The 14,525-nt window shown below is 38.1% G+C and overlaps 1 protein-coding gene across 1 annotated transcript in view; it reads left to right on the top strand.

Annotated features, from left to right (window-relative positions):
* The first annotated feature begins 10,789 nt into the window (after positions 1-10,789).
* LOC128602447 (acid-sensing ion channel 2-like) overlaps positions 10,790-14,525 on the top strand; it is a 414,535-nt gene continuing 410,799 nt past the window's right edge. The window contains exon 1 of the mRNA XM_053616256.1: positions 10,790-12,650. Coding sequence (XP_053472231.1) covers positions 12,054-12,650 — 597 coding nt within the window. The 5' untranslated portion in view covers positions 10,790-12,053. The remainder of the gene's footprint in view (positions 12,651-14,525) is intronic.

Below are 14,525 nucleotides of genomic sequence, written 5' to 3'. Positions count from 1 at the left end.
ATGTTATGTAATTATATATAATTGAATTAATGACCGTAGTGTCATATCCCATTCACACTTCTTGTTTTAACTCTTCAGACCAATGGACAGAGATTGATGGACTGTAAATGTTGGAGTGTTTTGAGAGGAAATCAGTGAACGAGGCACTGCCAGATGGTGAAAGTTTGTCTTCGACCTGTAAGACATACTTTTCAAAAATGTCTGTGACCGAGCCCAAACGTTGTAGTAATAAAAATGGTTTTGCTTTGATTAAGTTAATGGACAGACTTTTTGGGTGTTGCTAAACCGTTTATTTGAACTCTTTTGCTGCTGCTCAGAATGACGGTTTAATTAAACTGCTAATTCCACGACCAAAGTGTGTCTCACCGGTTTAAAAAAAAAAAAAAAAGTGCCATTTTCTCTGCAGAAACATGTCCCTTGAACTTTAATGAGCCTCAAGATTCAGCACAGACAATCCCAGGCTCAGACAGGAACGATCAGAGAGTAATCTGTAAAGTAATCATGCTTTCAAAAGGGCTCCATTTTCCATACAGGCAGAAGAAATGTATTTGTTCTTGGTCACGTCCCAGAGGAGAGCTAATCTGTGCGTAAAACTGCATACACATTAGCTGAGCCGAAGAAGCACGGGGACCTTGTCTGAGACACCTCATTAAATCATTAGCAGGCTGGAAGGCCTGCAGCTGTCAGGAAAACCAGAGGACTCCACAGGCAATCTGGCGCAAAGAGGAAACCGAACCTCTGTATTAGGGACATGTTCCTTGTTCCATGTTTTAACATGGATGTATGAATGCCAGGTCTTGAGGAACTAAGTGTCTCTTTTCATTTGTTTAATTGTGCCTTGGTGCTTCCCTTCTTGAGTCTTTCGGCTGAGGAACAGGGGTGTGAAAAGGGAAATAAGCACAGGAGACAAGACAAGAGCGATCACGGAAGTGTCAATTTAAAGCAAAAGACGTGAAATGACTTATTGACGATATGCTGCCCAGTTGTATTATCTGTACACACACAACATTGATTACACTCTAAATTATCTGTTGATGAAAATGTTGATTTCTTAGCCTAAACATACGTCTACTCATCACTTGAATCTGTTCAACACCTGCCATTATTTTCTTTCATATTTTAAGAATAAGGATTGCACAAAGACTTTTTCAAGGATTTTTTTTTTCATATCCATTGTTTATTTAGCTTTATTTATTTATTCATTGTTGTTGTTATTATTATTGTTGTATCCATCCAATTTTCTGTACCACTTATCTTATACAGCGTCACATGGAGTCTGGAGCCTATCCCTGGGGACTCTGGCACGAGGCGGGGGACACCCATGGACGGGGTGCCAACCCATCACAGTGCACACTCTCTCTATCTCTTTGTCTATCTCTCTCTAATTTGTAAATGCCTATCAGCCTTATCTTTGGACTGGCGAAGGAAAAGACAAGGCTGAGGCGGGAATCAAACCCCTAACCCTGGAGGTGTGAGGCAATCATGCTAACCTCTGAGTGTGGTTTAAGAACTGGTACTTTCCTTAAATGAAGACGAACCTTGATTAATTTTTGGACCATGGGCAGAAAGATGTAGGATCAAGGAGGCATCAATTAGAGTTTTGGGACACACTTTTGTTCTGCAGTGCAGTTCTGAAGCGTGAAGCCATTTCTGTCTGAATTATTTATATTTTTTATCTGCCTGTCTCATTTACTTAATTGGTAACTAAAAAAAATAATATCACTAATACAGTAAGTATATCCAGCTTCATTTCTTTAATGTTTGCCGGACCAGAAGTTAAAGAATGACTTTTACAGGGTGCCTGTGAAAGCATTGCAGGACTCTATGCAGTCTCTAGAGGGCGACTCGTTCTCATTAAGAGTGGCTGTTCATGACGTTCCTAAACGACGTACATTTTACTACATTCATTTGTTCAGCTAAACCTTTAGTATTTTAGTCTTCAGACATTTTCTCTCCTTATTAACATCCTACGCTTACGATCCATTTCAAACACTTTAAGCTGCTAATCACCGTACCAGTTCTCTACTCAATCTTACCCCGGTGAATGACATGATAGAATGTCACGTAGCCCCATGATGTGCCACATGTGACAAACCAGCCTTTGATTAATGACCCAAGCCGGAGGACTTAATCGCTCCAGACTGTCCTATGTAGTCAGTCTAAAGAGGTGCATTTTAAGCCCACACCTAAGGAGTCAGTCCATTGAAATTAGTATTCTGACTTAGTACAACATAACATTACACATTCCCGCAGCAGTATTCAAAAAGGAGTTGGATTTCTGTTTGATTTGAAATGTCTGACTAACTCTTGACCTCCAGGTTTAATTTCATATGATGCTTCTCCACTTCTAAAGGGAAAAAATATATCCCGAATGACTTGCATAATAAACTTTATAACTAAAATTGTGTCCAAGATTTATTTCGTATTGATATCCTGAATTGACCATTTTAGGTTAAAGATAGTTTTTTGCAATAGTCTATTTTCTCTTCAGTTAATCATTTTACTACATTAGCTACAGTGTTTTTTATTTATTTTTTTTTTATTTTATTTATACACTCCTTGTTTTATCTCCGCCTAAAGACAGCACTGATGCAGCAGAGCTTTAATCCTTTAGTCTAGCTCTCTCAGGTTGTCATTTGTACACTACTCAAACAGATCAGGTTCTATATCGTCAACCTTCATGCTAATGCCACTGTCAACACGGATGCTGTTCGCTGACTAGCTGAGCCAGGTGTGTGCCAAAGCTCGGCACAACTGCTTGGAAATCTGAGCCCAGTGTTTAGTTTCCACTCCTACTGTGTTGGATTTCTCATTAATATGACATTGAACGTTTCTGGAAAATGGCACGTTAGAAAATGGCAAGTTTTCTTTTTAACAATGCCTGATTATTATCCTTTATGCTTCAGATTGTTGACATTTTTCTGCAGCTAAACATCACTGTAACTTTGCTAGCGATGTCTCCGTGTGTGTATCAAAATATAACAGCTCTCGTTACGTTTATTTATTCATTTTTTAGGAAGGTGAGTATAGTTACTACACAATTTCCTTCACTTTACAGAAATGTAAACAAGCGTATTACCTAATTCATGGATAGATATTAAATCATGGTTTAATTATAAATATATCTATTTACAATTTTGGTATTTGGTTACTGGGATTCAAACGTGTTAGCCGTGATGCTAATGTGGGAACGGTTTGTTAACAAACAAAAGGTGAATGTTTCATATATATATATATATATATATAAATATACTATATATATTTTTATGTGTATATATGTAAGTATATATGTATATGTGTGTGTATATATACACACATCATATACAATATATATTTATATAATATACTATATATATTTATATTTTTATATATGTGTGTAAGTATATATGTATGTATATATATATATGTATATATATACACACATACAATATATATATTTATATATATATGTGTGTATATATATACACACATCATATACAATATATATATATATATATATTTATGCATATATATATATATATCATATACAATATTTTATTTATATTATATATATATTTATGTGTATATATGTATGTATGTGTGTATATATATATGTAAGTATATATGTATGTATATATATGTATATATATACACATACAATATATATATTTATATATATATATAGTATATATGTGTATATATATACACACATCATATACAATATATATATATATATATATATAAATATACTATATATATTTTTATGTGTATATATGTAAGTATATATGTATATATGTGTGTGTATATATACACACCATATACAATATATATTTATGTAATATACTATATATATTTATATTTTTATATATGTGTGTATGTAAGTATATATGTATGTATATATATATATATGTATATATACACACATACAATATATATATTTATATATATATGTGTGTATATATATACACACATCATATACAATATATATATATATATATTTATGCATATATATATATATATATATATCATATACAATATTTTATTTATATTATATATATATTTATATTTATGTGTATATATGTATGTATGTGTATATATATATGTAAGTATATATGTATGTGTATATATATGTATATATATACACACATATACAATATATATATTTATATATATATATAGTATATATGTGTATATATATACACACATCATATACAATATATATATATATATATATATATATATATATATATATATATATATTTATGCATGCATATATATATATATATATCATATACAATATTTATTTTATTTATATTATATATATATTTATATTTATGTGTGTATATATGTATGTATGTGTATATATATGTAAGTATATATGTATGTATATATATGTATATATAGTATATATATATATATATATATATATATATTTATGCATGCATATATATATATATATCATATACAATATTTATTTTATTTATATTATATATATATTTATATTTATGTGTGTATATATGTATGTATGTGTATATATATGTAAGTATATATGTATGTATATATATGTATATATAGTATATATATATATACACACATCATATACAATATATATATATATATTTATATATATCGTATATATGTGTGTATATATATAATATACTATATATAATGTACGTGTGTGTGTGTGTATATATGTATGTGTATATATATATATATATATATATATGTATATATATATATATATATATGTATATATATATATATATATATATGTATGTATATATATATATATATATGTATATATATATATATATATATATATATATGTATGTATATATATATATGTATGTATGTGTATATATATATATATATATATATATATATATATATATATATATATATATATATATATATGTATATAATGTGTGTGTATAGTTCTGCTTTTTAAACTCGGTCAGTACTTGACATGGTATGAGTTTTGGTTTTACCATGAAGATGACAGAAAGGAGCAAGCGGTTCCTTGAGTGTCTTTATACAGATGATAAAGATTAAAACCTCTTTTCCCACAGTATATACTGGAATCTTTATCAACAAGTACAGTACAGATTGCATATACAATATATTACACGGCGTTACTTCTACTGATCATTTTATATAAGATAATGTATGGCGCAATCTTGCGTACCTATACAAAATGACTGACTGATTAATAATTAATAAATCATTTGGACAGGACGTGTTCTTCAATCTAGTCCACACTGTAAAACCGGATAAGTTCATTTAACTCCAAAAATTTGAGGAAACTAATTACGTCAAAAATTTTTTAAGTTGATAAATCGATTTCTTTAAGCCAAATACACTTTAATACACCAAAAATTTAACTCAGACTTTGTAATTTAAAATCAATTTTTGTTATATTGAAGTGTATTTGGCTTAAACAAATTGATTTATCAACTTAAAACATTTTTGAGGTAATTAGTTTCCTCAAATTTTTGGAGTTAAATGAACTTATCCGGTTTTGCAGTGCAATTGGAAAAAGACTTTTATGTTTGAGAAGGAAGGACGTTTCCATAAAGTCTCTTACATTATCACTATTTATATGTTGTGTTTTTTGGATTGTTTTTTTTCTTTTGGGCCCGCCACCACCGCCCCACTTTGGGGGACCATTAAGACTTCATGTATTTTATTTTATTCGTGTTTTCAGATGTGTTGTACTTTTTATTTAAAGGCTAGTATGGGTACGTGGTGGGTTCAGGGCATGGAGAGGACAGTTATTAGATAGACAAGACAAGACAGTAGATGTGACTGGGATATGGTACTTATCAAAGCGACTTATAATGCTGTGATTGTAAGATGAAAAGACAGAGCGGTTGTCAGAAAAAGCGACAAAGCGAGGGGACAAAACAAGCGGAAATGTATTTTAATCTGTATATTGAAAAAGCCAATGGTGAGGTAATTACCCAGTCAAACACAATGACTAATCATGGAACTGTGACTCTGCAACAACCCGAACCCTCAACCTCCATTTTGTAATCAGTGTTAATAACCTGACTCCACAATTTGCTGAAACCACAATCATGGTGTTCCTAGATGGGCTCATTGCTGAAAAACCTGCTAACATGACTAGCGGTGTATAAGTGTAGGCAATTGCAGCTTGTTGTTGCAGTTTATCCTAGGAGATGAATAAAGTCTGTTGCGCTATCTTTCTAAATAACTATCTCGCTCCTTATGCATTTCATATTCATTACTAGGCCAGAATCATGCGGTTGTCCCATCAGAAGCAGATAGATAAACTAAATACAACCCGATACTGCACTCAGGCTTTGTATATGCACAGTCATGTAACGCTTCCTTTTCCTCCAGAGAAGCGTCTTTGCTTGAGCTCGGGTCACAGAGGCCGAAACGAATGTGATAATAACAGGAAGAGGTGTGTAATAAAAGTGGTCAGGTCGAGGGAAATGGGCAAGGAGTGGGCGAGGGAGAATAGAGCAGCTGTCAGATGGAATAAAGTAATCATATGACTCGTGAGGAAAAAAAAATATTTGAACGGAGGGTGACATTTTCTGCATTTAGAAAACTAAGTACCTTTAAAAAAAATAACTTTTCTTCTTTTTTTTTTTTTAACCTGCGTTCCTTTCACTTTTGTAAAGGAAGTGCATGCTGTGGAGTAGATCAATAGCTCTGGTTGTGTTTTTCCGCACATTTGCAGCCTGGTGATGGAATTCAAATGAGAAGTACGCATTGTGGATATGAGGAGGAACAAATGTTTATTATTATTATTATTATTATTATTATTATTATTATTATTTTGCCTTAGTGGTTGACATCCAGAAAGTGGTAGTTATGAATAAGGAAAGAAGGATGACCTGTCGTGGTCACACCCACACAGGAATAAGATCTGTCTAAAGTGTGTTGTGTTGCCAGGTTTGCGGTCTCTTTCATCCATTTAGCACATGATATAAATTCCTCTTTTCACTGGTATCTTTCTTATCTCAAACTACGTACTCGTCCTGTCCTAACTAGAGCTGCCTGTATGAGACCTTACGTCACCCTTTGGCAAAGCCTGCGTTGATGCGGTGTCAGTTAGTTGCCGTTTCCAACCCAGAATCCCTTGAAATTATTACAAGACTGATACCAAAAATACGAGGTAGAGTCTTAAAGTATCCTTCTTAGTTAACTGGTCATTTTGTACCATTGGTGTTACAAATGGGCGACTGTGGTTCAGGTGGTAGAGCGGGTTGTGCACTAATTTTAGGGTTGGTAGTTCGATTCCCGGCCCATGTACCGAAGTGTCCTTGGTCAAGACACTGAACCCCAAGTTGCTCCCAATGGCAAGTTAGCGCCTTGCATGGCAGCTCTGCTACCATTGGTGTGTGTGTGTGTGAATGGGTGAATGAGACACAGTGTAAAGCGCTTTGGATAAAAGCGCTATATAAGTGCACCATTTACCATTTATTTAACCTGTGGCGAATACTGGGAGTGGGACTACCTTCATTAACATCTGAGGCATTTATAGCATTCATTCAATCTTAGTTAGTATCTGCCTGGTCAGAGCCACGATGTTTAAATTAGACGATTAGTTTGTTTCTTCTTGGAACTAAATTCTTACCAAAATATAACGGGCAGGTACAAACAAAAATGATAAATAAACTAAATAAAACAGTCATGCATACATCTCAAGTTGGGAAAAATGATGGACTTGAACGATATATCTGAGGCTTTTATATATCTTTTTTTTTTTTTTTGGCTATTGGGCAACAGCTTTCCATAGGAGCAAATCTGGCCATGCTGTCTGTATGGGTGGGATGGCTTAGTCTCTTCTCCCTTGTCAATTAAAGAGAAACTAGTGAGTCATGGACGTCTGTGAGGGCATGTATGTGGAAGAGGGCAGACCGCGCTTTCCTCTGAGTGTGATATGCGTACCGTTCTGGGACGCTGCATGAGCAGCTGTCCAAAAATATACAGTTGGATGGTGTCACGTGGCTCGGAGGAAGCACATGGTCATGTGGTAGGGGAGAGATTAAATTTGTGGAAAATCTAAAAATAAATAAATAAAATAAAGTGTTAGCCTTCTCTTGTTGGAGAGGAATGGAAAACATTTAGTATTATATTTGTAAAAAATTAATATAGAAATGTACAGTATACAGTAAGAGCCGGGTACAGTGGCTTCATGGTTAGCATGTTTGCGTCGCACCTCCAGGGTTGGGGGTTCGATTCCCGCCTCCGTTGTATGTGTGTGGCGTTTCCTCTGGGTACATCTAGTTTCCTCCCCAGTCCAAAAACATGTATTGTAGGATGCTTGGCATTTCCAGATTGCCCGTAGTGTGTGATTGTGCCCTGCAATAGGTTGGCACCCTGTCCAGCGTGTCCACCAGCTCTTGCCCCGGGACAGACTCCAGGCTCCCGCGTGACCCTGGATGCAAGTTTCTTTTTGCCTCAATGACCCTAATGTCCGGTTATGATGCTTATTCATGCAGAATCTTTCAAGAAAGAATAAATCAATTTTCTCAACCCTTGAAAATAAAAAAACAAGAACAACCCCAGACTGCTTACACACACATTAGCACATATGCGTCCATGTGATAGATAGCTGCCGTGTTAAAGTGCTCTCCATCTCTCTCTCTCTCTCTCTTACTCGCTCTTTTCCTCTCTCTCTCTCTCTCCCCCTCCTCTATCTTTTTTTTTCCTCTGTGCGTACGGCACTGGTCTCTGGTCTCTCCATTACCTCCTGCTCTGCATTTGTCCTCAGTCGCGTGCGCTTTTCTGCACCGCGTGGATGGATGGGAGTGGAGTATGAGCACGTGTGTATCAGTACAGGGTGGAACGAGAGAGAGAAGGCAACACTGAAGCAGACTCGAGTAAGCGGCTCGGGGAGCGCGTGAGAGACCGAGGCTGATCAGCGCTGCGCGTGCATGTAAGTATCTCCCCCTCGTCACAGCGGCTGTGTGTGTGTGTGTGTGTGTGTGTGTGAGTAGGTCACGTTTGTATCAGCTTGTTCATTAGCCGTTGTCGGGAGAAAATACGAGGGCACGTAGCTCCATCTGTCCTCACAAGAACGGGAGGCACTAGAATTCTGAGGTCTTAACACATTTACTTTACACACACACACACAGCCGGTTTAGAATCAAGCCCGGCATCATCCCAAGCCTTGACCCGCCTCCCTAACTCTCTCTCTCTCTCTCTCTCTCTCACAGGCACAGATACCCACTCGCATACACAACTGGATGTTGTACTGCATGTGAGGTGCCTGCACTTGTTGTTGGCTGTCCTGTGTGTGTGTGTGTGGTGTGGCTATGCTTGGTGCTCTGTCTTGAAGCTGCATTTGTATTATTGGCTGATAAACAGAAGAGAGAAAAGAGTTGTCGGTTGAGGAAAGTAGAGAGAGTAGGCTTGGTTTTGGGGCAGGCAGGAGGAGAGAAAGTGGGCAGAAAAATGCTGGCAGGAAGAAAGAGGGTTAAAACGTTCTCGACTAACTCTTCTTGTGCTTATGTGTGTATTTTCTAGGTGTCCCTCATATTTATGTATAGGAACAGCTGCACTTTCACGTCAGTTGCTCTATGTAATCCATCTCTCCCTTGCTGTATATCAGCTGGTACCTAAGGGGACTTTTTGGCTGAGATCTATTTTAATATGCCTGTGTGTGTGTGTGTGTGTGTGTGTGTGTGTGTGTGTGTGTGTGTGTACCTGGCATTTCTCATTACTTCCACTTGTCATCGACAAAGGTGTCGTTAGATTGATTGTCATCTCATCCCTACTTTTCTTAGGATGTACTCAGGCAGACAATTCACGTCTAACTCATATCCAGTTAAAACAAAAGGCATAAAAAGTTATATTTGTATCTGATTTCAAATCCGGAATAATAGTTGTGGATGTGATGATTAGTCGGACTAGTTGAATCAGACTACATGTGAAAATAAATAATTTATTCAGCACTCTTGAGACATTTGAGACAAGAAAAACAACACTGATTAAAACCAGCGTGAAGGCCTGGGGAAGACAAGTGGCCCATCTTCTATTGCTGTTTAAAAGGGATTTTGTTCTTCTTGTTGTTATCTGAGCTGAATAGCTTAAGAAGTATAAGATATTATCCACACTAATCTGTAACAAGCGTTGTGGATATATGAGCAAATCGTGCGAATACATTAGTCACGGGTAACTGCCGGGGTCTCACGTTCAATCAAAAAAAAACAAACAACGGTTTACTTAAAAAGATTTCCTTTCTTTCTGCCTCGAAATCTATTAGTAACGTGGAAACTCTTTCAGAAGCATATGTTGTTCATCTCCGTGCCTCCATCTTTCTTTTCCACCTCCTGCATGCCTTGACTGTCTTGACTGTCTCTCCATTACTCTTACATGTATGTATATTCAACCAGGTTAAAAGGACCCATGTCACACCCCTCTTCATGTCCCTCCACTGGCTTCCTGTAGCCACCCATATCAAATTCAAGGCCTTGATGCTCACGTACAAGACCTTGTCTGGAACAGCGCCCCCTACCTCAACACTGTCCTTGAGGTTTACGTTTCCTCACGAAATCTGCGATCGGTTAATGACCGACACTTAGTAGTGCCTACTCAGTGTGGCTCAAGGTCCCTTTCAAGAACCTTCACACTAACCATCCCTCAGTGGTGGAATGAACTTCCAACCTCAATCTGGACCGCAGAATCTGTCTCTATCTTCAAAAAACAGCTAAAGACCCACCTCTTCCGTGAGCACCTAACTAACCCATATACATATAAAAACCATACTCTGGCTCTTACACCTCTACTCTGTGCACTTTGCTTCTCTAAAACTCAATTAAAAGATCTTGTATAGTAGCCCTACTTGTATTGTTCTCCGCTTGATATATCGCTTTCCTTGTATTTCCTCATTTGTAAGTCGCTTTGGATAAAAGCGTCCGCTAAATGGATAAATGTAAATGTATACTTGAATATTTTCACTAAACACAAAGTAACATAACACTTTTCCATTCTTCTCTCCTTTCTTTAGGTGAGTGTTTGTGTATTGTGCCCAGCATAATTATTCACTCATCTTGCACTTTTCCTCATTGTGTTACAACCTGGAACTGAAATGGACTTAATTGGGATTATATGTCATGAAGCTACACAAAAATGTCCATAATACTGAAATATAGGAACAATCCATCCATCTTCTATACCGCTTATCCTTCTCAGGCCCACGGGGGAACCTGGAGCCTATCCCAGGGAGCATGGGGCACGAGGCGGGGTACACCCTGGACAGGGTGCCAATCCATCGCAGGGCACAATCACATACACATTCACACACCCATTCATACACTACGGACACTTTGGACATGCCAATCAGCCTATCATGCATGTCTTTGGACTGGGGGAGGAAACCGGAGTACCCGGAGGAAACCCCCGCAGCACAGGGAGAACATCCAAACTCTGCACACACAGGGCCATGGTGGGAATCGAACCCCCGACCCTGGAGGTGTGAGGCGAACGTGCTGACCACTAAGCCACTGTGCGCTAGGGGAACAATTTTGCACAAGTTTTTTTTTTTTTTTTTTTTTGAAACCCCTAAATTACTTCTGATGGAATCAGAAGTCACATAATTATTTGGATGGAGTCCACCGATGTGCAATTAAACCCCTGTCAGGTGTCAGAGTTCAATTTTACCTACGCAAACAGCATTATGAAGACCAAGGAGCTATCAAAACACGTCTCTTGTTTTCCTCAGAACAAGTTCTGGAAAAGTATTAGTTAAGGTTTGGTTATGAAAAAAAATGTCCCAGACTTTGAACATCCAATGGAGCACAGTTAAACCCATTATTAAAAATGGAAAGAGTACGGCACGACTGCGACTAGAGGAGGCCGTCCAGCGAAAGTCCGAGACCGAGTACAGAGGGGTTAGACATAGAAGAAACCAAGAGGTCAAGGGTAACTCTGAACATGAGATATAATCCACTTCAGTTCCATGTTGTAACACTACAAAATGTGGAGAAACACAAGGGGTTGTGTATTTTGACTTGAAGGTCAGTGTTCTCCTATGTGTGCATATGTGTTTTGACTAGAGCTCTGCACTCTTCCCCCTCTCCCCCACAGGTGTGCCCATGATGGAGCTGAAAGACAGCTGTGGCAGCGAGGGTAGCCATGAAACAGAAAGCGCTGGCACAGGCAACCTGTCAGGCCCCTTCTCCTGGCACTTGTTTGCCCAGCGCAGCACGCTACATGGACTGCGTTACGTCTTCCCAGCCCGTCGCTCCTCAGCACTGCGACGTGTACTCTGGAGCGCAGCTCTACTGGCCTGTCTTGGTCTGCTGGCACTGGAGGGTGCGGAGCGCGTAGCCCACTTCCTGTCATATCCACATGTGGCTAGCGTGGGCGCTGTGCCTGCAACGAGCCTGGTGTTCCCTACTGTCACCGTGTGCAACCTGAACGCCTACCGCTTCACGCGGCTCACGCGTAATGACCTGTATCATGCAGGAGAATTGCTGGCACTACTTGACGTGCATCTGCATGTGCCCGAGCCACAGCTGGCCGAGCCCCACGTGCTTGACTTTCTCGCAGAGCGCGCCAATTTCAGTGGCTTCCGGCCCAAACCGTTTAGCATGCGCGAGTTCACTGAGCGCGTCGGCCATGACCTACACGAGATGATGCTTTACTGTCGCTACGAGGGCCAGGAGTGCAGCCACCGGGACTTCAAAACCGTGAGTCTCCTGTTTTTATTTTATTTTTTTATATATATATATATATATATATAATATATTTTTTTTTTTCATGGCTTTGGAGAGGCAGGAAAAGCCAGACTGAGTGTTCTTGAGGCCTGTGGTTGGATGTATAGCCGGCAGCTCATCACTTTTAGGTGGGTTGGGTGTTGGCCACTTAGCGGATCATTTAAAATGTTTCATTAACCCTTGGATGGATTTGAATGGATTATCTAACATCTTTAACCTTGTCCTAACTTACTATGAATTACTTTAGGAGGACTCTAAATGGGACAGGTTCGCACACATGTTTAGAAATGCGTATTAAAATCAAACCTGTCTGACGTGATACTATGCTGATCCTAAAATGGCAGCTGTCTTTGATGAAGCAGTCCCAATTACCACCATAATGACACACTATTTATTTAAAGATTTGGCCATTCAGTTGGAACGAGTGGAATACATAGTGATGAAATGGGTAAATGTGGGGAGTGCTGCTCATCTGGAGCTTCTCTGCTCTCTGCTTCCTCCTCCGTTTACAGTCCTTCTGTCTGGTTAAGTTTTAGATTTCTCCCATGCTTATGCCCAAAGGGAATACATACGATAGAATCCTGTATATTTAAAATACAAAATCAGATCTAATTTCATAAGAAGATACAAAGATATTACATAGACTCACTATGTATATATATAATATATATAACTTTCTGTGTTGTGTTTTTTGTAGATGGTTACTAATTACTTTAAATATTTCAGTTTGTAAAAAAAAAAAAAAAAGACAAAATTGCACTCTCCGGTCCTGTTTTTAGACCTTTTTTTTTCTACTCCGTGTGTCATGTCTCATCAGATGTAGTGAGGGAGAGAGAGATGTGAAATGACTGTGTGCTGTCTACTTTGAAGATTCTCCTTTAGAGATAAGTGTGTGTGTGTGTCTGTGCTCCCTTGGGGAGACTGGCTGTGTGTGTGAGTGTGTGTGTGTGTGTGTGTGTGTGTGTGTGTGTGTGTGTGTGTGTTCTGCTGTGACCCACTTCCACACACACAATTCATCCACACACACTGCGCTTGCAGACCTTAAGGATGCTGAAGTTTGTTTGTGGAAAAGTAGTAAAGGGATCATTTATTATGGCACCTCATTCATGAGGGGAAATGTATATAAATCAACACATTTAGGCTACATTGACCTTTGACCCTGATGAAGTACTGCCCAATGGAGGAAACTTTCAGCTGGTGTCTTTTAAGAAATGGCTGTCATCAAGTGTGTTTACCTTTGGAGGCAATATAACTCGTATATCAAAATGTAGTCATAGTTACGAATGAAGATTAATTACTGATTAGCATAATGTCAGTTTAATGGTTGCCATGCCGATAAATCCGGCGGGTTTTCTAGTTGTAGCAAGTGTTAAAGGGAACCCCGACGATGAAGACTTGTAGGGCTTAACATGCAATAGTTGCCCTCTAATACTAAAATACGTTGTTAGAAACACACAGAATTTTTTAATTGTTTTTAAAATCCTTAACGTTTTATACATATTTTAACCTACGGAGGCCGCCATTACGTTACATGCGCAGTGCACTCTGAGTCGATGGCGTCAAATGGTTGCGTTCAGCACTCTGAACCACACTCCAGCACAGTAGGTGGCGCCATTAAACAAAAAGAATTCGCTACTAACCCGCACAGCAGGAAATGAATGCCACACTGTGCTGCTTTCGGCTGTAGTTTACAGTCGAAAGGCAACAAGGGAAGTAAGGTAAGTCTTCGCAGCTTTCCTAGCTGAAGGAAAGAAGAGGAGAAATGAGTGGGGAAATGCTTGTGGATGAAGACAAATCCCTAAAGATCCATGGCCGTGTTCTCGCCACACTTCCCTCCTGGTGCATTTG

The sequence above is a fragment of the Ictalurus furcatus genome, chromosome 2 (assembly GCF_023375685.1).
Source record: "Ictalurus furcatus strain D&B chromosome 2, Billie_1.0, whole genome shotgun sequence".
Lineage (NCBI taxonomy): Eukaryota > Metazoa > Chordata > Actinopteri > Siluriformes > Ictaluridae > Ictalurus > Ictalurus furcatus.
Note: the sequence above shows the minus strand (reverse complement) of the source record. Positions and strands in the feature narration are given on the sequence as shown.